The sequence below is a fragment of the Bos grunniens genome, chromosome 26 (genome assembly GCF_055505025.1).
Source record: "Bos grunniens cultivar Pamir isolate PY7600 chromosome 26, Bosgru_T2T1.0, whole genome shotgun sequence".
In the NCBI taxonomy this organism is placed as follows: Eukaryota; Metazoa; Chordata; class Mammalia; order Artiodactyla; family Bovidae; genus Bos; species Bos grunniens.
Window position 1 is genome coordinate 18,551,675 of NC_141190.1, and position 23,780 is coordinate 18,575,454.

At 46.8% G+C, this 23,780-nt stretch overlaps 1 protein-coding gene across 1 annotated transcript in view; it reads right to left on the reverse strand.

Moving 5' to 3' along the window:
• The window catches only part of SLIT1 (slit guidance ligand 1), a 172,803-nt gene that overhangs the window by 131,305 nt on the left and 17,718 nt on the right, over positions 1 to 23,780 (reverse strand). Inside the window, exons 2-4 of the mRNA XM_086379367.1 lie at positions 21,121 to 21,192; positions 18,858 to 18,929; positions 12,311 to 12,382 (exon numbers count right to left, since the gene is read on the reverse strand). Coding sequence (XP_086235493.1) covers positions 12,311 to 12,382; positions 18,858 to 18,929; positions 21,121 to 21,192 — 216 coding nt within the window. The remainder of the gene's footprint in view (positions 1 to 12,310; positions 12,383 to 18,857; positions 18,930 to 21,120; positions 21,193 to 23,780) is intronic.

The window sequence follows — 23,780 nt, forward strand, 5'->3', positions numbered from 1 at the left end:
AAAAATCCCCACACCCCTAGAAGTTATTCATAAGAGCCCCCTCCTGTGTGCACTCCCCTCTTCTCAGTGCTTATGAATTGTTTATTCCTTACCGATTTTATCAAGCTATAGGAGAGAACTGGCTGCTTTTTATTCCTTTGAGCCCCTCTAAAAGGTCCCCAGCAGGATGTAATCCCTAAGGACGACCTATCCACAGCTCTTGCCTCCAGCTCTGCCCCAGGCCCTGCATTCCCTGACTATCCTTATTTGTGAAGGCTCACAGAAGTATGGCTGTGAGGCAGTTGGGGGTAGGGGGTGGGTGGGGCCGTGAGGGGAGCTGGGGGCCGAGGCCGAGGCTGTGCTGAGGACATCCATGCTGGGCCGTGTCAGCCACTCTGGTGTGCTGGTCGCCAATCTCGTGCTGGCCGCCCTCTTCGATAGAGGCTCCGGGGCCGGCCCAGTGGGATGTGTGCATTTTCACTTGAGCCTTGACAGCAGGCAGAGATTTAATGATTGGAAAGCACTTTGAGAGCCCAGAGTGCTCCCTAATTGCCAACTCATAATCCCCAAATCGCTCTCTGCATGGCAGCAAGAGGTGAAGCATCTGCCCTTGGGAGGGTCTTTGTTCATGGGGCTCTCACTCCAGAACCAACCCGTGCAGAGGCAGACAGGGGCTCTGCCCAAAAAGGGGTCCCCACCTAAGACTCAGCAAGCATGCTGGGGAACAAGGCTTCTCAAAGTGTGGACGAGACCAGACTTACCAATAATGCAGATCCTTGGGCCCTTCCACACCCATTAACTTGGGGTCTTTGATGGCAGTGCTGATTCCCACACTATTTTAAGTGCTGATGCTTTAGAGATAAGAATGTGGGTCTGGGATCAGGGGGACCTGTTTTCAAACATCAGCTCTGTCTTTTACAATTATGGTTTTCTCAGGATATATGCCCAGTGGTGGGTTGCTGGGTCATATGGTAGTTTTATTCCTAGTTTTTAAAGGAATCTCCATACTGTTCTCCATCATGGCTGAATCAATTTACATTCCCACCAACAGTGCAAGAGGTTTCCATTTTCTCCACACCATCTCCAGCATTTATTGTTTGTAGATTTTTTGATGATGGTATGAGGCAATATCTCATTGTACGTCAATGTTCATTGTAACACTGTTTACAATAGCTAGGACATGGAAGCAACCTAGATGTCCACACACACATGAATGCATAAAGCTGTGGTACATACAATGGAATATTACTCAGCCATAAAAAGGAACACATTTGAGTCAGTTCTAGTGAGGTGGATGAACCTAGAGCCTGTTATACAGAATGAAGTAAATCAGAAAGAGGAAAACAAAAATCATATATTAACATATATATATATATATGGAATCTAGAAAAATAGTACTGATGACCCTATTTGCAGGGCAGGAATGGAGATGCAGACCTAGAGAACAAACTTTGGATACAGCAGGGAAAGGAGAAGAGGGAGATGAATTGAGAAAGTAGCACTGAAACATAAACATTACCATATGTAAAATAGATAGGTCTTGGGAAGCTGTTGTGTAACACAGGGAGTTCAACTGAGGTGCTCTGTGACAGCCGGGAGGGGTGGGAGTTGAAGGGAGGTTCAAGACGGAGGGGACATAAGTACACTTATGGCTGATTCACACTGTTGTAGGGAAGAAGCCGACACAATATTGTGCAACAATTATCCTCCAATTAAAAATTTAAAAAAAATCTCAGCTCTGATCCTTACTGACTGTGGCCTCAGCAAGTTATCTGACACTAGACTCACAGATCTAGGTTTTCCCTAAAAATAAAACTTTGAAGAGTTTTGCAATCAGATCAGTTCAGCAACACCCTACATGTCCCCTATGAGTGGACTAAAGGGGCTGAAAGCAATTCCCAGAGAACCTTATTTGACCTCAAACTTCCCCAAACATTTTTGATGACCCAACGGATGTTGGCAATTTGATCTCTGGTTCCTCTGCCTTTTCCAAATCCAGCTTGAACATCTGGAAGTTCACGGTTCACATACTGTTGAAGCCTGGCTTGGAGAATTTTGAGCATTACTTTGATAGTGTGTGAGATGAGTGCAATTGTATGGTAGTTTGAGCATTCTTTGGCATTGTCTTTCATTGGGATTGGAATGAAAACTGACCTTTTCCAGTCATGTGGCCACTGCTGAGTTTTCCAAATTTGCTGGCATATTGAGTGCAGCACTTTCAACAAAGGTCCATCTAGTTAAAGCTATGTTTTTTCCAGTAGTCATGTATGGATGTGAGAGTTGGGCTATAAAGAAAGCTGACCACCGAAGAATTGATGCTTTTGAACTGTGGTGTTGGAGAAGACTCTTGAGAGTCCCTTGGACTGCAAGGAGATCCAACCAGTCCATCCTAAAGGAGATCAGTCCTGAATATTTATTGGAAGGACTGATGCTGAAGCTGAAACTCCAATACTTTGGCCACCTGATGCAAAGAACTGACTCATTTGAAAAGACCCTGATGCTAGGAATGATTGAAGGCGGGAGGAGAAGGGGACAACAGAGGATGAGAAGGTTGGATGGCATCACCTACTCAATGGACATGAGTTTGAGTCAACTCTGGGAGTTGGTGATGGATAGGGAGGCCTGGCGTGGGGTCACAAAGAGTTGGACACGACTGAGCGACTGAACTGAACTGAACTTCCCCAAACCTTCCTACCTGTGCCAGAAACACCTCACTGACTTAACATCTCACAGACAAAGTTCACGAAATTCCTTTCTGGGAAAGGGAGAGTCTAGGGGTGAGGGATGGTGTGTTAAGGCAGCTCTGACAGGAGGGAGCCCTGTTCCTCACGCTCAGGGTCCGAGGCCGGTTCAGTCCTGTAGATCTGCTGCCTGGAGTGGGCGTGTCACTAAAGCGAGGTCACCTTCCTGCTTCGGGTAATTTCTCTCGGAGGCAAGACAGATCCATTTTTAACAGTTCTTCATTTCAGCAGAGAATACCCCCTGCCTCTGATGGGGGCTGGCGACCAGGACGGGGAGGGAGGCTTTGTTCTTCTGACCAGTGCTGACAGTTTAATTAAACCTAGCTCGAGACGGGGTCAGCGGGGTCAGGCATTCTTCAACAGGGCTCCGGCAGGACATCACAGAGGCGCCTCACCAGCCACCACGGCCCTGGTAATGAGTTATCCTGGCCCTCACGGCGGGGATATAAATAAGGGGAAATAAATACCCAAGGCTGCCCTTAATCACCCACCCTCACCCCCTCCGGGCCCAGCAGAGACACAAAAGGTCAATCTTGTCAAGGCTAAAAAGAAGCCCAGAGGAGCTGGGTTTCCAGAGCGGCCTCTGAATGAGGATGGGGATGAAACCCGCAAGAGGAGGGATGGCAAGGCAGCGGGAGCAACTCCTCTCCAAATCCCAAATCTGGGAGTTCACAGGCAGTTGACACACACGGTGCTCCCCCATCCAAAGTGGGTGAAGACTCGGTTTTGCTGCTCTAAGAGGTTATTGTTGTTTAGTCGCTAAGTCCTGTCCAACTCTTTGCAACCCCATGGACTGTAGCCCACGGGGCTCCTCTGTCTATGAGATTTCCCAGGCAAGAATACTGGAGGGGATTGCCATCTCCTTCTCCAGGGGATCTTCCTGACCCAGGGATCGAACCTGAGTCTCCTGTATTGGCAGGCTTTACTACTGAGACACCAGGGAAGCCCCATAAGAGAAGGAGGAAGGTTCAAATCTCTCTCTAACCCTAACCTTAACCCCTATGTGTATCTGTGAAACAACATCGCCACATACTCGCATGGTGGCTGTCAGGTGAGGAAGCTGATCTTAAATCTAGTTAACCTGCCACCAGGGTATAACCACTCCTGGCAGGAGACACAGGTCCAGCCAGTTAAGCATCTGCTCCCTCCACCACACAATGACACACCAAACTGCTGTCAGGTCAGAGGATGCAGCCCACTTTCAAAGAGCACTAGTGAGGAATCCTCACCGCTGGAGGCACAGAGCCTCCCCCACCCCAGCTGTCTCACACAGCCGTCAAGTGTTCTCAGCACTGACCACAGTGCCTGGCCCATAAGAGGTCCTCTGTAAATGTTGGGTGGGTGGGTCGGGGGTGGATGGGCCAGTAGATGGAAGGTGAGAGGGAAGTTGGATGTGGTGAGGAGAGGAGAAGGGAGGGTGGGTGAGGCATGGGGGGAATAGATGGGTGTGTGGTAGGTTTATGGCTATGTTGGTAGATGGGTAGGTGCAGAGCGAATGGGTGGGTTTGGTGGGTAAATGAGTGAAAGACTGGATGGGCAGGCAGATGGATAGGTGAGTGGGAGGGTGTTAGATGTGAGGACCAGTGGGAGGAGATAGAGGATGCAGAGATGGTCGAATTGAAGATGGGTTGGTAGATGGGTAAATGGGAGCACAGAGAGGAAGGCTGGAAGGGTTGTGGTAGATGATCAGATGAGAGGTGGGTGGGGTATCAGCAGGTGGATGGGTGGATGAGCAGGTGGGTGAGTATAGCAGGCGGTAGAGAGGGTGTAGGTGGATAAGGAGAAAGGATGAGCTTAGACATCAGACACAGCAGGGTTCAAACTTGACTCAACTCCTTGAACAAGTCATAAACCCTCTGAGCTTGCACTGCTTCATCGATAAAAGGGAAATTCACCGATTTTCTGAGCACCTACAATGTGCTACAAGCCTACACCTGATATGAGAGGAAGTTACACCCCTCTTTAATCTCCACAACAGCCTGTGAGGCAGACATTATCTGGTAGAAGAACCTCAGGCTCAACGGGGTTCAAGGAAGTGCCCCAACATTATTTATCTAGTGTTGACTTTAATTCAGACAACAGAGGTTTTCCACTGCATACAAAAATGGGAAAATCTCCTGTCATAAAATAATGTACTCTGGGACTTCCCTGGGCATCCAGTGGCTAGGACTTGGTGCTCACGATGCAGGGGGCCAGATTCCACCCCTGGTCGGGAAACTGCCTCAACTAAAGGATCCCATACACCACAGCTAGGACCCAGTGCAGCCAAATAAATAAACATTTTTTTAAAATATGTACTCTTTTTATTGAACACCTGGGAAATATAAAGAAGAAAGTCACCCAGAGGTAACGCCTGTTGGCATTTTGTAGTCATTTTCCTGTGCACCCTTTGGAGTGATTTATTTAGTGATCTTAGTCAAAACAAGTTTGCATGCTGGCTTTGGTATCACAAACATTTATCTGCATCACTCTACGTCTTTCATAAAGGCCATTTCTGACAAGGATATAAATATTCCACCAAGTAGATATACCAAAGTTTACTTAATCGTTCCCCCAAGGTTGCACATTTTGGTTGTTGTATTCTTTTCAATATTCTATATTTCAACATTCTAAATTATGCTGCAGTGAACATGTTTGTAATCATATTTTATTGACCTTAGGGTCAATCCCCAAACGCTAGATTTCTACATCAAGGTTTAAGCCCATTTTCAGACTTTTCATGGTCCCTTCAAGGCCTGGTGTCTATTTCCAACCCGATTACCAAACTGCTCTTGGTCCAAACCAATCATCTCTCTTATCCTGAACGTGGAAAGAAATGGGCTGACTAATCCACCAACTGGAGAAATGTTAGTGAGGAATAACCAGCCACAGGATTTTAACTGCTGGAAGCTTCACAGACAAAATCAGTTGACATGTGGGCCACACTCCACCTGACAGGCTTTGTGTCAGCTCCTTACCCTGCACACCTGGTCTCTCATTGTCATGCTGATATAGCATAATGACCCCAGTGGGGGGAAAAAAATCTGTGACTTGTTCCAGTTGAAAAGGATTAGTAACGGATCTCTCAAAGGAGAAGAAACGTCACCAGATGAGAGACCAGAAACACCAAGCCCTGCCTCCCCTCTTACCCTCCTCCTATGGGGGGGTCCAGAGTGTGACTGCGCCAGACAGTCCCACTGCCCACAACTCATCCCCTTGGCCCAGGGGTGAATGCCTGGCCGAAGATGGGCCAATCGGATTCTTTCCCTAGAAATCTGGGCTGGGACCACAGACACAAGGGGATCTGAGCTCCAAAGTCACAGGAAGTAAGAGAGGAGTGACCATGGCGTCAACCAAAGTCACAGTGGAACTGAGATGCTGCTGGTAAACCTAAGACACTGGTCTGCCGGGAGAAGTGGGACAATAAAGCAGATGGTCAGAAAGAACTAGAAATACCCCTCACACCTCTGGTCCCCACTGTGCCTCGTTTCCTGTCAAGAGGAGCCCATGAGTCTGCTGCTGATGCCCTTACCATACCCCAGCCCAGCCCACCCCACCCCACCAACCTGCAAGTCCTGTTTCTGGAAGCAGGAATGCCCAAATGCTCCTCAGCCAGACCACTGGGAGAGTAAACAGAGATGTTTGGAATGCCAGATGCTGAAGTCAGTGGATTGGGGATGAGAAGGATAGAAAAGAATATTAGCAAGTAAGTCTTTAGGCACTTGCTCCTGCATCCTTCCCTATAACCATCACCAGGGGTAAAAATACAGGGTCCTGACACCAGGGATAAACATCCAGATCAATAAAAAGTCTTGTTTAATCATTTCTGCTCAGCATGTACCCGTTTTGAGATGACCTGAACTGGAGAGGCATCAGGAAGTACTGTCCCTGGTCATGAATTTAAGCTCTAGGCTGATCTACATGGGGAGTGCTGCACAGCAGTCCTCCCCAAAGTCACATCAGCCTGAACACCTGTACTCACAGGTGGGCTTAAGAAATATCAAGAGGAAACAAAATGACAGTCTACAGACTGGGAGAAAATATTTGCAAATGATGCTACTGAAAGAGATTAATTTCCAAGGTATACAAACAGTTCATCCAGCTTAATATAAAAAAAAAAGTCCAATCAAAAAATGAGCAGAAGCCCTAAATAGACTTTTTTCCAAAGAAGATATCCAGATGGCCAACAGGCACATGAAAAGATGTTCAATATTGCTAATTATCAGAGAAATGCAAATCAAAACTACAGTGCGGTATCACTTCACACAGTTAGAATGGCCATCATTAAAGAGTCTATAAATAATAAATGCTGGAGAGGACGTGGAGAAAAAGGAACCCTCCTCCTACCCTGTTGGTGGGAATGTAAATTGGTATAGTCACTATGGAGAAGAGTATGGAGGTTCCTTAAAAAAACATACTAAAAATAGTGTTACCATATGATCCAGCAATCCCTGGGCATATATCCAGAGCAAACTCTAATTCAAAAAGATACGTATACCCCAATGTTCATAGCAGCAGTATATACAATAGCCAAGACATGGAAGCAACCTAAAATGCCCATGAGTAGATGAATGGATAAAGATGTGTATATATAGTTAGTTAGTGTTAGTCGCTCAGTCTGATTCTTTGTGACCCCATGGACTGTAGCCTGCCAGGCTTCTCTGTCCACGGGATTTTCTAGGCAAGAACACTGGAGTGGGTTGCCATTTCCTTCTCCAGGGAATCTTCCTGACCCAGGAAGAACTCAGGTCTCCTGTACTGCAGGCAGATTCTTTACCATCTGAGCCACCAGGATATACAACAGAATACTACTCACTTATTAAAAAAAGAAATGAAATAATGCCTTTTGCAGCAACATGGATGGACCCAGAGATTATCATATTAGGTGAAGTAAGTCAGAAAGAGAAAGACAAATATGCTATAATATCATTTATATGTGAAATCCAAAGAAAATTATATAAATGAACTTATTTACAAAACAGACTCACAGACATAGAAAACAAACTTATGGTTAATTACTAAAGAGGATAGCAGGGGGCAGGAGGAGATATAAATTAGGGGTTTGGAATTAACATATACACACTACTATATAAAAATAAACAACAAGGACCTTCTATATTAAATATCCTATGATAAACCATTATGAAAAAGAATGTATATATATACATATATATATGGGTATAACTTGGCTATACAGTAGAAAGTAACATTGTAAATTGACTATACTTCAATTTTTCAATGGTTAAAAAGAAGAGGAGAGCTAGAGAAAATAGTCTCCCTTCATCCAGGCCAACAGTGCTCTGCATAAGGACTGGCTTAGTTAGGGACTAGATAGATAGATGGATCAACATATACAGTAACCACATATACAGTAGAATATAATTCAGCCATGAGAAAGAAGGAAACCCTTCCATTTGTGACAGCATGGGTGGCCCCCAGGGGATTATGCTAAGTGAAATAAGCCAAAGACAAATACTGCATGGTATCACTTATGTGTGTGTGTATAAGTTGCTCAGTCGTGTCTGAGTCTTTGCGACCCCACAGACTGTAGCCCACCAGGCTTCTATGTTCATGGGATTTCTCAGGCAAGAATACTGGAGTGCCATTTCCTTCTCCAGGGGATCTTCCCGACCTAGGGATTGAACCTGGGTCTCCTAGGCAGATTCTCTGCCATCTGAGCCACCAGGGAAGCCTGCTATCACTTACATGAGGAATCTAAAAAAAAAGTCAAATTCATAGAAGCAGAGTAGAAAAGTGGTTGCCAGAGGCTGTGGGATGGACAAATAGAGAGAGGCTGGTAACAGAGTACAATCTAATGTATGACATGATGACTATTGTTGAAACACAGTCCTAACATAATTGGAATTTACCAAAAAAGTAAAACTTGAATCCCTTCAATAATATGTGAGATAATGGATACATTAAAGAACTAGATGGAAGCAGGGGACCCTTTCATCATGCATGTGTATATCAAATTATCACAGGACACACTTTAAGTAATTTCAATTTTGTTAATTATACCTTAGCAAAGCTGAAATTTAAAAATAAATTTAAAAGTTTTTAAAAATAAAGTAAATGACGGAGAATCAAAGCAGTGTCCAGAACTTAACAGCAACAAGGGACTTGCTCCAAACCCTAGATGGTGAAGGGCATCCACGTGACCGAAGGGAAGAAAGTCAAAGCAGGTGAATAATGCTGGGAGTGTAGGGGCCAATGTGCAAAGGGCTAAGAGGGCTTAAGAGAAGGGAAAAGAAAAGCACAGAAGGAGACCAGGAGAAAAGATGTTCAGGATGAATTTTTGCAGAGTTAACAGAAGCAGAAGATATTAAGAAGAGGTGGCAAGAATACACAGAAGAACTGTACAAAAAAGATCTTCATGACCCAGATAATCACGATGGTGTGATTACTCACCTAGAGCCAGACATCTTGGAATGTGAAGTCAAGTGGGCCTTAGGAAGCATCACTACGAACAAAGCTAGTGGAGGTGACGGAATTCCAGTTGAGCTATTTCAAATCCTAAAAGATGATTCTGTGAAAGCGCTACACTCAATATGCCAGCAAATTTGGAAAACTCAGCAGTGGCCACAGGACTGGAAAAGGTCAGTTTTTATTCCAATCCCAAAGAAAGGCAATGCCAAAGAATGCTCAAACTATCGCACAATTGCACTCATCTCACACGCTAGTAAAGTAATGCTCAAAATTCTCCAAGCCAGGCTTCAGCAATACGTGAACCATGAACTTCCAGATGTTCAAGCTGGTTTTACAAAAGGCAGAGGAACCAGAGATCAAATTGCCAACATCCACTGGATCATCGAAAAAGCAAGAGAGTTCCAGGAAAACATCTATTTCTGCTTTATTGACTATGCCAAAGCCTTTGACTATGTGGATCACAATAAACTGGAAAATTCTGAAAGAGATGGGAATACCAGACTACCTGACCTGCCTCTTGAGAAACCTGTATGCAGGTCAGGAAGCAACAGTTAGAACTGGACACGGAACAACAGACTGGTTCCAAACAGGAAAAGGAGTACATCAAGGCTGTATATTGTCACCCTGCTTATTTAACTTAATATGCAGAGTACATCATGAGAAACGCTGGGCTGGAAGAAGCACAAGCTGGAATCAAGATTGCCGGGAGAAATATCAATAACCTCAGATATGCAGATGACATCACCTTTATGGCAGAAAGTTAAGAGGAACTAAAAATCCTCTTGATGAAAGTTAAAGAGGAGAGTGAAAAAGTTGGCTTAAAGCTCAACATTCAGAAAACGAAGATCATGGCATCTGGTCCCATCACTTCATGGCAAATAGATGGGGAAACAGTGGCTGACTTTATTTCTCTGGGCTCCAAAATCACTGCAGATGGTGATTGCAGCCATGAAATTAAAAGACGCTTACTCCTTGGAAGGAAAGTTATGAGCAACCTAGATAGCATATTGAAAAGCAGAGACATTACTTTGCCAACAAAGGTCCATCTAGTCAAGGCTATGGTTTTTCCAGTGGTCATGTGTGGATGTGAGAGTTGGACTGTGAAGAAAGCTGAGTGCCGAAGAATTGATGCTTTTGAACTGTGGTGTTGGAGAAGACTCTTGAGAGTCCCTTGGACTGCAAGGAGGTCCAACCAGTCCATCCTAAAGGAGATCAGTCCTGGGTGTTCATTGGAACAACTGATGTTGAAGCTGAAACTCCAATACTTTGGCCACCTCATGCAAAGAGTTGACTCATTGGAAAAGACTCTGATGCTGGGAGGGATTGGGGTAGGAGGAGAAGGGGACGATAGAAGATGAGATGGCTGGATGGCATCACCAACTCGATGGACATGAGTTTGGGTAAACTCCGGGAGTTTGGTGATGACAGGGAGGTCTAGCGTGCTGCAATTCATGGGGTCGCAAAGAGTCGGACTCGACTGAGCGACTGAATTAAACTGAAAGTTGTGATAACTCCCATAAGAGGCAGCTTGGAGAAAGGACAGAACAAGAGAAAACGAGAGCTGCTGGGGCTCAGTCAGGACAAGGCCAGCTGCCCACCAGGGACCAGTAGCAGCATGGACCTTGTGTGCAAGAGCTGGCCCCCAGGCTAAGGGGTTGCCTAGGCTGCTGGGAAGGATCTTGTGCCTTCAGCCATCAAGGAAACAAAAGTCAAACCACCCTGGATGTGCCTGGCACCAAAGGGCCAGCCTACCAGTTATAGGGGGGCTGACAGAGAAGGCCTAGCTCAAGCCCAAGGTTGGCAAAGGCCAGCAGAAGAGATCCTCACTGAGAGATCGTCTCCACCTCTGTGGAGAGACCTCCAGGTCAGAAGAAGGAAACAGGAAGTGACCAGAGAGACAGAACTGAAAGGGACAGAACTGAAAGTTAGAGCTCCACCCTAAAACAAAACCTCGAAAGCAGGATCCATGAGAAATTCTGTGGCTGCCTTCAGACCACCGGGCTTACCAAGGAGCGGCAATCAGGACAGAGGTGGAAAGAACTAGCCATATTTAATCAGAGAAGAGAGATCAAGCTCCAGGCTCCACAGGCACACCTCTCAGCACTCTGCAGCCCCATGGTGCCGACCCCACCCAGCCTCCACCCCTTGTCTTACCCATTGCATCTCCAGACTTACATGCACCACCACCTACATGGGGTCCTATAAGCTTCTTCAGGGAAGAACCAGCAGCCCAGTATCTCACACAGTGCTCTGCTGGGCACACAGAAGGTCCAAACCAATGGTTTTTCAGGTTTGTTAATGATAACTAAACCTCCCAACTCAAAATTAAAAAACCTGAAAACTCCTCAAAATTGAACAAAAGTACTGTCCTTGATTGTTCTAGGTACTTACAGAAAGCAAAGCTAGAAAAATCAAAAATTATTAAAAGCCTATTTAGGGTTCAAAGTTAAGAAAATGTTTCTAATACACAGATGTGTCCAACAGTGGAATTGGCTGCCCAAGGAGGTGGTGAACTCCCCACTGGAGGCAGCCGAGCAAGGATTCAAAGACTGTACATACACTAAGAGGCTGCAGAAGAGATTCCTTAGGCAATCTCTAAGGTCCTGTCCAACCCAAGATCCCACAGTTGTACAGGAGAACAATTACAGACATATCTGGTAAGTCATGGAGCCACAGAATTGGCCACTACATTTTAAACTTGAAAGAAACACATTTACAACAAATCAAAGCATGACTTCATGCTTTTAACAAGCTGGCAGACCTCATTACTCTGAGTTGAAAATAGATCCAAGAAGGGCTTATTTGAATGAATAAACCTTCCACCCAAGGCAGGTTATCAAAGGCAGCAAGAGATGCATGAGAACTGTCCTCTCTATAAAGTCTGGCATCACAACTGGCAAGTGTGCCCACCCCGAGAACATCACCACACCACACTGCCAGGGGCAGCACACAGAACTGGACAGACTACCAATTCTATCTAGTGCTTGCCACAGAGAAATGTCCCTAAAAGCACTGCAGAAAGATTGCCTTAGATCACCCGGATGATGCCTGCCAGGTGAGGAGTGTGGGGGTCACGGTCATGGGAATGTCCAGGCTCCACTGACCACACACTGCTCCCCCACCCCCAACAGGGCACGGGATAAGACCACAGAGAGAGCTTTCATCCATGGAGCGTCACTCACAGCCTCGACAGAGCCTGGTTATTCTGGAACAGCAGCTCTGGTAACGTGTGCAACAGGTTCCGGTTGAGTCGTCTAAAAAAAGAGAAGAGAGGAGAGGTTGGAAGTGGCCAAGCTGTCCAGGAAACCCAAACGACTTTTCAAAAAGCACAGGATTCAGAGTCAGAGGGCCCAGCGTTCAGATCCTAATGTGTCACTGTGTAACCCCAGGGAGTCACCTTCTCTGAGCCTCAGTTTCTTCATCTGTAAAGTGGGAATTCACCATCCAACATTGGGGCGGATAAGAAGAGAACATCTGAAAGCCCCTCAGTGGAGGACCTGCCATGTCCTGTGCAGTCAGTAAGAAGAGCGTCTTTCCTTCCATTATTCCATCCATGCCCATCATTATCTGCACTTTAGATTCCTAAGTCCCTGTATCAGGGACTGACTCAAATGTTATCCGTTTGTGAACTGCATACCTGACTACTCTTGAAATGTGAGATATACCCTAATGGGATAGGACTGACCACAGGGTTCTGATTCTTTATTGCTTTCATTCACATTTGGCCCAAGGATGATTCAACAGTTTTATTGCTTTAGGTATTTTTTTCAAATTGAAAATATCATTATAGATTTTTAAATTATTTATGAAAATGCATGCTTAATATTTTTGTAAAGCCTCAAATAGTAGAAGAGAAAGCATTAAGCCACCTGAATTTTTCTTACTCAACAATTTGCAGATGTCTTTCCATGCCAGACAGGCTTCCCTGGTGGCTCAGACTGTAAAGAATCTGCCTGCACAAGAGTATACAATGGAGAAAAGACAACTCTTTAACAAGTGGTACTGGGAAAATTGGTCAACCACTTGTAAAAGAATGAAACTAGAACACTTTCTAACACCATACACAAAAATAAACTCAAAATGGATTAAAGATCTAAACGTAAGATCAGAAACTATAAAACTCCTAGAGGAAAACATAGGCAAAACACTCTCTGACATAAATCACAGCAGGATCCTCTATGACCCACCTTCTAGAGTAATGGAAATAAGAAAAAAAAAAAATATGGGACCTAATTAAATTTAAAAGCTTTTGCACAACAAAGGAAACTATAAGCAAGGTGAAAAAACAGCCTTCAGAATGGGAGAAAATAATAGCAAATGAAGCAACTGACAAAGAATTAACCTCAAAAATATACAAGCAACTCCTGCAGCTCAATTCCAGAAAATTAAACGACCCAATCAAAAAATGGTCCAAAGAACTAAACAGACATTTCTCCAAAGAAGACATACAGATGGCTAACAAACATATGAAAAGATACTCAACATCACTCATTATCAGAAAAACGCAAATCAAAACCACAATGAGGTACCATTTCATGCCAGTCAGAATGGCTGGTATCCAAAAGTCTACAAGCAATAAATGCTGGAGAGGGTGTGGAGAAAAGGGAACCCTCTTACACTGTTGGTGGGAATGCAAACTAGTACAGCCACTATGGAGAACAGTGTGGAGATTCCTTTAAAAACTGGAAATAGAACTGCCATACGATGCAGCAATCCCACTCCTGGGCATACACACTGAGGAAACCAGAATTGAAAGAGACACGCGTACCCCAATGTTCATCACAGCACTGTTTATAATATCCAGGACATGAAAGCAACCTAGATATCCATCGGCAAACAAATGGATAAGAAATCTGTGGTACATATATACAATGGAGTATTACTCAGCCATTAAAAAGAATGCATTTGAATCAGTTCTAATGAAGTGGATGAAACTGAAGCCTATTATACAGAGTGAAGTAAGTCAGAAAGAAAAACACCAATACAGTATATTAATGCATATATATGGAATTTAGAAAGATGGTAACAATGACCCTATATGAGAGACAGCAAAAGAGACACAGATGTATAGAACAGTCTTTTGGACTCTGTGGGAGAAGGCAAGGGTGGGATGATTTGAGAGAATAGGATTGAAACATGTTTATTATCATATGTGAAAAAGATCACCAGTCCAGGTTCAATACATGAGACAGGGTGCTCAGGGCTGGTGCACTGGGATGACCCTGAGGGGTAGGAGGTGGAAGGGGGGGTTCAGGATGGGGAACATATATAAACCCATGGCTGATTCATGTGAAAAAGATCACCAGTCCAGGTTCAATACATGAGACAGGGTGCTCAGGGCTGGTGCACTGGGATGACCCTGAGGGATAGGATAGGGAGGGAGGTGGGAGGGGGGGTTCAGGATGGGGAACACATATAAACCCATGGCTGATTCATGTCAATGTATGGCAAAAACCACTACAGTATTGTAAAGTAATTAGTCTCCAATTAAAATAAATTAATTAATTAAAAAAAAAAAAGAATCTGCCTGCAAAACAGGAGACCCGGGTTCGATTCCTTGGTCAGGAAGATCCCTTGGAGAATGAAGCAGCTACCCACTCAAGTATTCCTGGAGAACTCCATGGACAGAGGAGCCTGGCTGGCTATAGTCCATGGGGTCGCAAAGAGACGAGTTAGACACAACTGAGTGACTAACACTTTCACACTTTCGCTTTCTTTTCCATGCCAGACAATAGAGAATGACAAATCTATTTTTAATTATGTTACTTTTAGTATGTCCATCATTTCTAATTCTTCTATAGCTGGAAGATTATTTAGTACTATAGACATAGGCAGGAGTAAGAAGTTTGGTTCTGGAATGTGGCCTTACAGACAATGCAGAAAAAATTCAGACTTGTCTGAGGAAGGCAGTGAAGTTTAACCTGACTCATCTTGACACCTTCGGTAACCAATTCTCTGACACTGGAGTGCAGGATTCCTACCCAACAGCAGGGCCTGTGGGAGGTGGGGGGAATGACACTTACAAAGTACAAAACCTTGGCACTCACACCATGTCTGTGGACCACCTTGCAGGAGCATCACCTAGGAAGCTGGTGAGAGAGGCGTGTCCCAGGCTACCCCAGACCTGTTGATTCGGGCTCTGCATCTCAACCAGATCCCCAAGGGCTCTGAGTGCACATCAAGGCTGAGAAGCACTGCAGTCTACTGTGTGTGGGTGCTCAGTCATGTCTGACTCTTCAACCCCACGGACTGTAGCCCACCAGGGTCCTCTGTCCATGGGATTTTCCAGGCAAGAATACTGGAATGGGTTGACATTCCCTCTTCCAGGGGATCTTCCTGACCCAGGGATCAAACCAGAGTCTCCTGCATCTCCTGCATTGGCAGGTGGATTCTTTAGCACTGAGCCACCAGGGAGCCCCTAGTCTACCATATATTTTGAATTTCCCACAACCATCTCCTTTAACAGCTCTAGAGGATGATAAAGTAACTGGGCAAAAGCTTTCTTCTGCTGGGAGGGAGGAGGAAATATAATTTGACGAGCTGAGTCTCGTTGGTCTGTGGTTACCTCCTAGGAGGTCACCTTTCATCTGACATGTGAGAAAGGTACCATTTTCCAACACAGGACAGTTAGAGTTACAATCTTAGACCAGCTGGAAGAAGTTTACTTTAAAGGTCAGGCTCCTCGGGAAACACATCATTGCCTTGGGGGGAATAAAGGACCACCAATGTAATCCTTAAAGCAACAGGAGTAGATACCAGATCGCTCCAATTTCCTTAAGCTCATCCAATAAATTAATCCTATATTTACACTGCATGGTAATCACTGGGTTTTGTTTTGTTTTCCCCTAAGACTTTCTCACTTCCCTGGCTTCAGTTTCTGAAAAACACTTAAAAGGAAAAGACATTCAACTGCTAAAGTGGAAAATCAAAGGACACCAAAGGAGAGACCCAGCATGTGGAGTGACCTGCAGAAAGCTAAGAAAAATGGCAGGGGTAGTAAGGCCCCGACTGGCCTCATTCGTGCCTGGCACTGGGATAAATGCACTGTAGGCAGTACCTCAGCATCGGAGGGGAGGCAGAAGGGAAAGCTGACTTTCTCTCTTTTGAGTACAAAGCATGCACATAACCTCCCATCTCCTCCCCGAAATGACCCCGGAGAAAGTTTGACCATCGTCATCTCACCACGTGGCTGAGCTCTCAGGTTCTGAAGATATGTTTGTAGGCCTGGCTGAGCTGTCTCTTTGATAGCTGAGGGGAGTGGGATGTGAATGACTCCCCCAAGTCACCACCGAGTGGGAGAAGTTTCCGTGGCTCCCACTCCACATTACACGTGCTCCTCCCCCTCAGCCCACTCGGAGTGACTGAGTGCTCTGCCCCCTTCAACATCAAACAACCAAGCCCAGTGACCCACCATCCTCACGGCCGGCAGTACCACCTGCGTCTGCTTCTGGGCTCAAGTCTGTAACTACTTAAAAGAACCAATCATGTCTGTTCCCAAACCTGCTTATGCCAGAGATACTTATAATTATATAAATGAATAATGATTACATTGATGAATGAAACACTAGTGTGAAAAGAGAGTCATCTCTAGAAAAGCTGGTTGGCTGCCTTGGAAAGAATCACTATAACGAAAGATGCTAATTAAAGAGTTGTTGGGTAAAAGACTGGGGGGTGGCAGGGGGAGGTCATAAAAGAAATGCACAATTTCCCAGCCAGATTGCTTCCAAGGGCCCTCTAAAAATCTCACTCTGCCTTAAAGAACCTAAAAAGTAAGACATTGGCAAAAATTGAAAGAAAGAAAAAAAACACGGAGCCAGGTCAGCAAATGCACATAAGTTTTCACATCAAATGGATAGTTTCTATGACTCCCTACTTTATCCAGCTTTTATGATTAACTGATCCACCACTGGTCTCCAACAAGTCAGAGGAGAGGGTGTGGGCCATCCACAGCCGGCACTGGACTCCCCGGGGACAGAGCTGTCACATACCACAGGAACAGTCTGCCATGCAGCTGCTGGTGACTCACCCAGGAAAAAAGAATAGGAAAAGGAGAGAAGGGACAAAAGTCTCCAGCTACATGTCATGACTCAAAAAAGAGGATCCCGCCCACGCTTGGGTGTCAGCAGCAGGTGTGGCGAGGGCCACCAGTCCTGGCTACATTCCTGCCCACCTCTTCTCTTCCCGCAGGCCATGGCAGCCCCGGAGCCAGAGCTGAAATGCGTAAGGACCAAATCACCCCACAGAGAGGTCGTGAGCATGTCTTTTGCTCTGAGCCTTGGAAAGAAAATAAACATGGGACGAAATATCTGTTGTAGCTCTGGGTTCCTTATGGCTCAGTTTTAGACCTGGATAAGAAAAAGTTCAGCTTGGTTTTTCTCCAGGCTACAGGAAAGCAATGAGACAATCATCTTCTTTCCATTTACTTAATACCTAATTTTCTTTGAAGTAAAAGAGGAAAGTGAGGTGTTAGATTACAGCCATTAAGCGCCCAGGCTTTGGCGGCAAAATGATCTGGATTCTAATCCCCTCTTCTGCATTTAATCACTTAATAATCATTTAATAAGGCAAGTGCCTTAACTTTTGTGCACCTCCGCTTCTCATCTGAATGACACCGCTGACCACAGTGTTGTTTTAAGGATTAAATGAAATATTGGAGGACAAAGTATTTATCTTGGTGCCTGGCATAGAGTAAGGCAATCGATAAAAGCTATAATTATCATCATAAACTCACTGGGGGAAAAAAATCCACAAAAAAAGAAAGCACAAAGAATAAAATTAAAGTTAGCTGTTATTCCACCACTCAAAGTAATGAGAGCTAACAATCTCAATTGTTTTCTTCCTCTTGTATTCTGCACACATACAAGTTGATTTCATTTAAACAAAAGTCACTTCCTCCCTTTCCCACTTAACATTATATTAAGTGTGGACACATTCCTATGGCCTTAACAGTTCTTCAAAAATGTGGTTTTATACCTTACATCTCCACCAGAATGGCTGTTTCCAACTTTTATTATATTTAACTAATGTGCAGTGAATACCCTGATATACATATTTTCAGTTCTGTTTCTGATTATTTCCTTAAAATAAAATGGACTTTCTGATTCAAAAGGCATGAACTCTTGACACCTGCAGCCAAACCAAAGCAGAAAAACGAGGCCAGTGGCCAACCCCACCTCACCCATACCACATTCCTTTTTTTTCTCATTATTGCCAATCTGAAATGCAAAAATTGATCAAGAACTATTTTCAAACTCAAAAGTCCCCAAAGGAACAAAGGATGCAAATCAGAGAATACCACCTTCAATTCTGTGCTGTAGCCCCAAGCACCCCAGACACTGCTCCTGGGACATCCCTGCAGTTGGTCCCTTGGGCACCAGTCCTTCCTTTAAAGCCACACAAATCAATGACTGGTTACGTCTTGGGTATAAGATTATAGGAAGGAATTTCGCTTCCTCTGCACTGTGTGGATTTTTTGCCATAATGTATTTTCAGGGAAAAACAGCAGAGATTGCTGTGCTTAGAATGTGGGGTGGGGACCTCTCCAGCTTGTCTTTGCCATCATCTCATGATGACGCTGCAACCCCTTCCACACTGCCGCTGCCCCTAGCCCCCTGCAGGCAGGAAGCAGGCTGGGTGTGCAGCAGTGGCTCCTCCCAGAAGGCTCAACTTGCTTCAGTCCCCTCTGCCAGCCCCCACCGCCTTCCTGAGCCAGTACCCATGGATACTCACAGCCGCTCCAGCTCCTTCATGTCATCAAAAGCCCCCCGTTCCACCACTCCAATCTGGTTCTCCATCAGCTGCCTGGGGAAGCAAAGAGACAAGGACAGCTCCAGGATAGTGGACAAGGACTCCTAGAAACAGCTGGCACGAGGGAGTGAAACAGGAGCAGTGCCCGAGACTACACACTCCCGAGCCCTGACCTGAGTTAACACTTCTTCCCAGCTTCGCAAATTTCCAACACTGGGTCCTCAGCACACTCAGCCCCGACAGCAATTTGTGCTTCCAGCCCTGACCAGTACTGACCCTCTGAAGCTGTTAGCATGGCAGAAGGCCATGGGGAACAGAGCATTAGGCCATTGCTCCAAAGGCAAGCTCGGGGAAGCCGGCGTCCAGACAGCAGGGGCTAGCTCTGCACTCCTGGTGCACACGCCCTTCTCCGGCCCAGAGGGCACACATCCATGGGGCAGAGCAGGGGAACCAACCAGTAGTGGGGGGAAGGGAGCTTGTGCCAACTGGGCACAGCCCACACATGCAACAAACACACTCTGCAGTTGGCAGACGACACCCCCTCTGCCAGCGCCCCCACTCTGCCTGGCCACATCTGCTGCCAACTGAACCACCTGGCTCGGGGGAACTCTGCCCCTCCTCACCGCCAACGCTCCCTGAAACCCAGAGCATCTGGCTGACAGGGCAGCATTTTTCACCAGCAGATCACTTGCTGCACAGTAATTTCTGAGCTCATTGAGTATGTCTTTCTCCCATGTTTTCCCCTCCTTCCCCTCAAGCAGGTGGCTTATGGGGTCCCACAAGGGCCTCAGATGAGGTTTGGGGCAGGGCAGGGGGCAGAAACTGCTACTGAACTCTTATCTTCCTCTGCTTTGTGTCCAAACACCTGGGCTGTTGAGGAGGTTACGCTGGAGTCTGGGGATCGGGTGGGGGGGGTGGGGTAACACCAAGATGGAAAGGGGGCTTCCCCAGACTCAGAGGAGTTTCCTGGAACCTGGGAAGGGGTCAGAGTCAGGGGTTCTGGAGAATCAGAAACCCCTTCCACAGTGATGGACAGCTATGATCCCAGAGAGGATCAACCACAGGCTCATCAGCTCCTCCAAGGATCTTCCGAGCCACAAAGTCAATCGCTCTGAAAGAGCTAGGGCCCAGGACCCCTGAATTACCCAGGGAGTAAGGAATGAGGGACCCTAGGACCATAATGAATTTCCTTGCCAGCCAGGTGGGGTGTTGAAACTGGCTCAAAGTAGAAACTGAGTTGAAGTAGAGAAAATAGAGAACTGCAGTTCTTCCCTGCACACCTGAGTTTGTAGGCTGAGACATTCAGAGGAGGAGACATGAAGGGATCCACCCCTTCCCCTCACTCCTCACCCCTGCCCAGCCTGACAAGGCAGGTGCCATGGGTAACTCCTTTGCTGGCTGGTGGCCAAGCCCAACAAAGCCATACCTGCCACCTCCAATGTCTGCCACTGCCAGGCACCTGAAGGGGTAACCTCTGTCCTCAACTGCCCCCCATAACTTCCTCCTCAAATCAAGGGGTCTGTGGCCTCGCTGGGAAGTCTTTCTGGGGCACAAGTTCAAAAGAGCTGTGGAGACTGTTATAGACTGCATCAGGCTATTCTCCTCCCCAGAATTCATACACGAAAGTTCTTGGGATTCTGTTTAGAGGTAAGGCCTTCAGGTACAGAATTAAGGCTAAATGAGGTCTTAAGGGTGGGGCCCTAGTCTGACAGGACTGGTATCTTCATAAGAAGAGACACAGGGATATCCCTGTGCACACACATAGGAAAGGCCACTTGAGGACACAGCAAGAAGGTGGCCAGGAGCAGAGGCCTCCCCAAACCAACCCCGATGGCATCCTGGCCTTAGACTTCTAGCCACCAGAACTGTGAGAAAATTAATTTTTGTTGTTTAACCACCAGTCTGTGGCCTTTTGCTATGGCAGCTTGAGCAGACCTGGTCTTCCCTCACCCCAGCAGCCAGCCAATGGACAAGGCAGACCCATCTGCCCAGGCTCTGCCAGGCAGGGGCCACTGGTACCCGCTCCACACCCAGTTTTCTCAGTTATGTGTGAGGCAGTGGCCACTGTGGGTCAGGACTTAGCAGCACCTCGACCTACTGCTCACGTCACCCCAAGACTGACTACGCAGGGTAGGGGCCCCGCTGGCCTACAGCCCTAGGATCCACAGTCATGGCTCTACCATGAGACCACTACTGAGCGGGGAGGGCAGGAGGAAGGTTACAAGGGGCGGCATCTCATACTCACAGCACCCGCAGCTGCTTGAGTCCCGCGAAGTCGTTCTTGTGGATCCGAGTGATGTTGTTGCCATTGAGTTCCCTGGTGGAGGAGAGGAGAGAGGGAGATGGTGAGCTGCCCGTGGTGGGCCTCAGGCCGGCGCTTAGCTCCAGGCTGCCTCTCCACGTGGCTCAGTCATCTCACCAGTGAGACTGGGTGCTTCCAGCCAAGCTCCAGGATCCCAAGTCTATGTTGTCCTAGCAAGCTGGGGGCTCCCCTGGTGGTCTAGTGGCTAGGAGTCTGCATTTCCACTGCTGGGGGCATGGGTTCAATCCCTGGTCAGGGAACTAAGGTCCCTCATGCTGAGTAGTGCAGCCAAAAAATAAAAAATAAATAAAAAATTTTTTAAAATAAACTAAGACCTCTTTGCAGCAGATGTTCAACCAAGAGGAACACTTAGGGGCCAGGCTCACTACTGGGAGTGCTCCAGAACACCAAATCATGGCTTTTGCCTTGAAATAGCTCAGTCTCATTGAAAAGACAAGACATTCACACAGGAAAGAACTTGGAAATTAGTTAGAGAGGCTCTTCAGGCAGAATCACCACTGAGCCTCAGTTTCCTCATCTGTAAACCGGGGATAATAACTGTTTATCTCACAGGATTAAAATAAGGCATAAACAAGTAAAAAGCGTGGCCCACACGTGGAAAGCGCCCCTTTGGGGGTACCACTGCCATCACCTGGCCGCCCTGGCTCCCATGAGTCATCCATAGTCAGAGCGGGAGACAGCAGAGGGGGCCGTGACACTAAAGGAGCTGAGAAAGTGGGACTCAAGCTGAGGCCCCAAAGACAAGGCAGAGCCACCGCAAGAGAGATGGAGCGAACGTTCCAGGGAAGGAGAAAATCCGGAACGTGTGGCTATCAGGGGAGGAGACGCTGAAGGTTGGGAGCCATGGGAAGCAGGATTGGGGGAAGGTGGGTTCTGATTGAAGCGGGCCTGAGAAAGCAAGCAGAGGACAGACAGGGAGCCAGCGTGACTCCGGACAGGAGCTGCTTGAGACCAGTCCTGCAGAGGGGACAGGAGGACAAGGCCCAGGCAGGGAGCCCCGATCCCACGACTTCAGTGGCTCCTCCCCTCATGCTGTCCTGGCCTCCAGCTCTTCCTCCCTCCCAAGGCCATGCTCCTCCCTCGGCCCTCCCAGTCACGCCCGGGGCACCCTGGACATGGACCCCACCCCAGAGGCCGACTGGCCTCACCTCCTTCCCCCTTTCACCCAGCCTCCCAGGAAAGCTCACTCAGCCTCTGCAGGCCATTCCTCTTCATGGGAACCCGGTCCAGCCTGGGAAAGGGAGGCCACTCCAGGGATCAGGCACTCCACTCCTAAGAGAGTTTGTCCATGGAGCCACACACAGTGGACTCTCACTCAGGCCCAGCTCCAAACCCAGCTGTCACCTTCACACCTGACCTGTCTTCCTGTGCAGCCCCGTGCTCCCAGTCACATGGCCTCCTCCTCTTTCTCACCATCATCATGGTCCCCAACACACTTAACAACAACCCAACAGCACCCACCCCAACACACGCAAACACACACACACACACACACACACACACACACACACACACACACACACACACACACACAGAGTTCCCTGCAGCCCAGTCTCCTCATTTACCAACTTTGGTCAAAGGTTCCAGCTGTAGCCACTGTCTCAAGCCAAGTCCAAGCTACTTTGAAAAACACCAAGTTCCCTTTCCTAAAAGTGTTTTGGAAGTGTGATGTTCTAGAGTTGCTTCCACCAAAAACAAGGTGATATTGGTTTCCACACACTCTAGGAGCTGGGCTTTGTGTGCACCCTCACAAGACGCTGAAAGGCAGTTACTGTGTCTTACAGATGAGAAGAGAGTCTCAGGTGCAGCACCTTCACGAGGTCACATCCGGTGATGAAAGAGCAGGGATCCCAACCCGTGGTCATCGGATCCTGGAACCCAGCCTTCTTCCTCCCACCAGGCCAGGGTCTCTCCCCAGGTTGACAAGCTGGTAATTCATTCAACCCATCACTGTCTCTGCCCTTCCCCTGAGCCTGGCTCCTGATCCTTCAGAGCAGCTGGAAAAACTTGTTCCCTGCTCCTTACCTCTTTTCTAACAGGATCTCTCTAAGGGGCTTGAGGCCTGTCCAAGGTAACAGAGCCCTTCCTGCTGTAAATGCTAGGGATGCCTTCTCCACTCAAGACAGGTTCTTTTGAAAGTAAAGGACTCTTTTTGTTGAACTAAACACTCTCCCCTGAAACAGCCACCTCTGAGCCTCTCTTTGCTGCTCCTTCTGTAACATGACCCTGCTTCAAACAATGAGAATGTCTTCTTGAAGTCCTGAAACCTGGTCCCCTCCTTTGGGCTGTCCTGTTGAAACTTTCATCCCTGAACCCCAAACCTCAAGGTTGTTGATTATAAAGTTACGTTAGCGTTGATTATAAGCACAAAAATATGAAATTTAAGTGGAGGGCGACAGAGCAGCACTTCGTTAAGTTTCAGTGCCTCTGTGAAACTGAATGCCATGCAGCCATTGAAAATGGTAGAGATTCCTTTGTGTTGACCAGGGAAGACTCCTTGATGCAGCACTTGGGAAAAGGGTTTCAATACAGCTTGCATGCCCTGAGCCCCCTTATGTAAAAACTCACAGGCTATAAGTAGA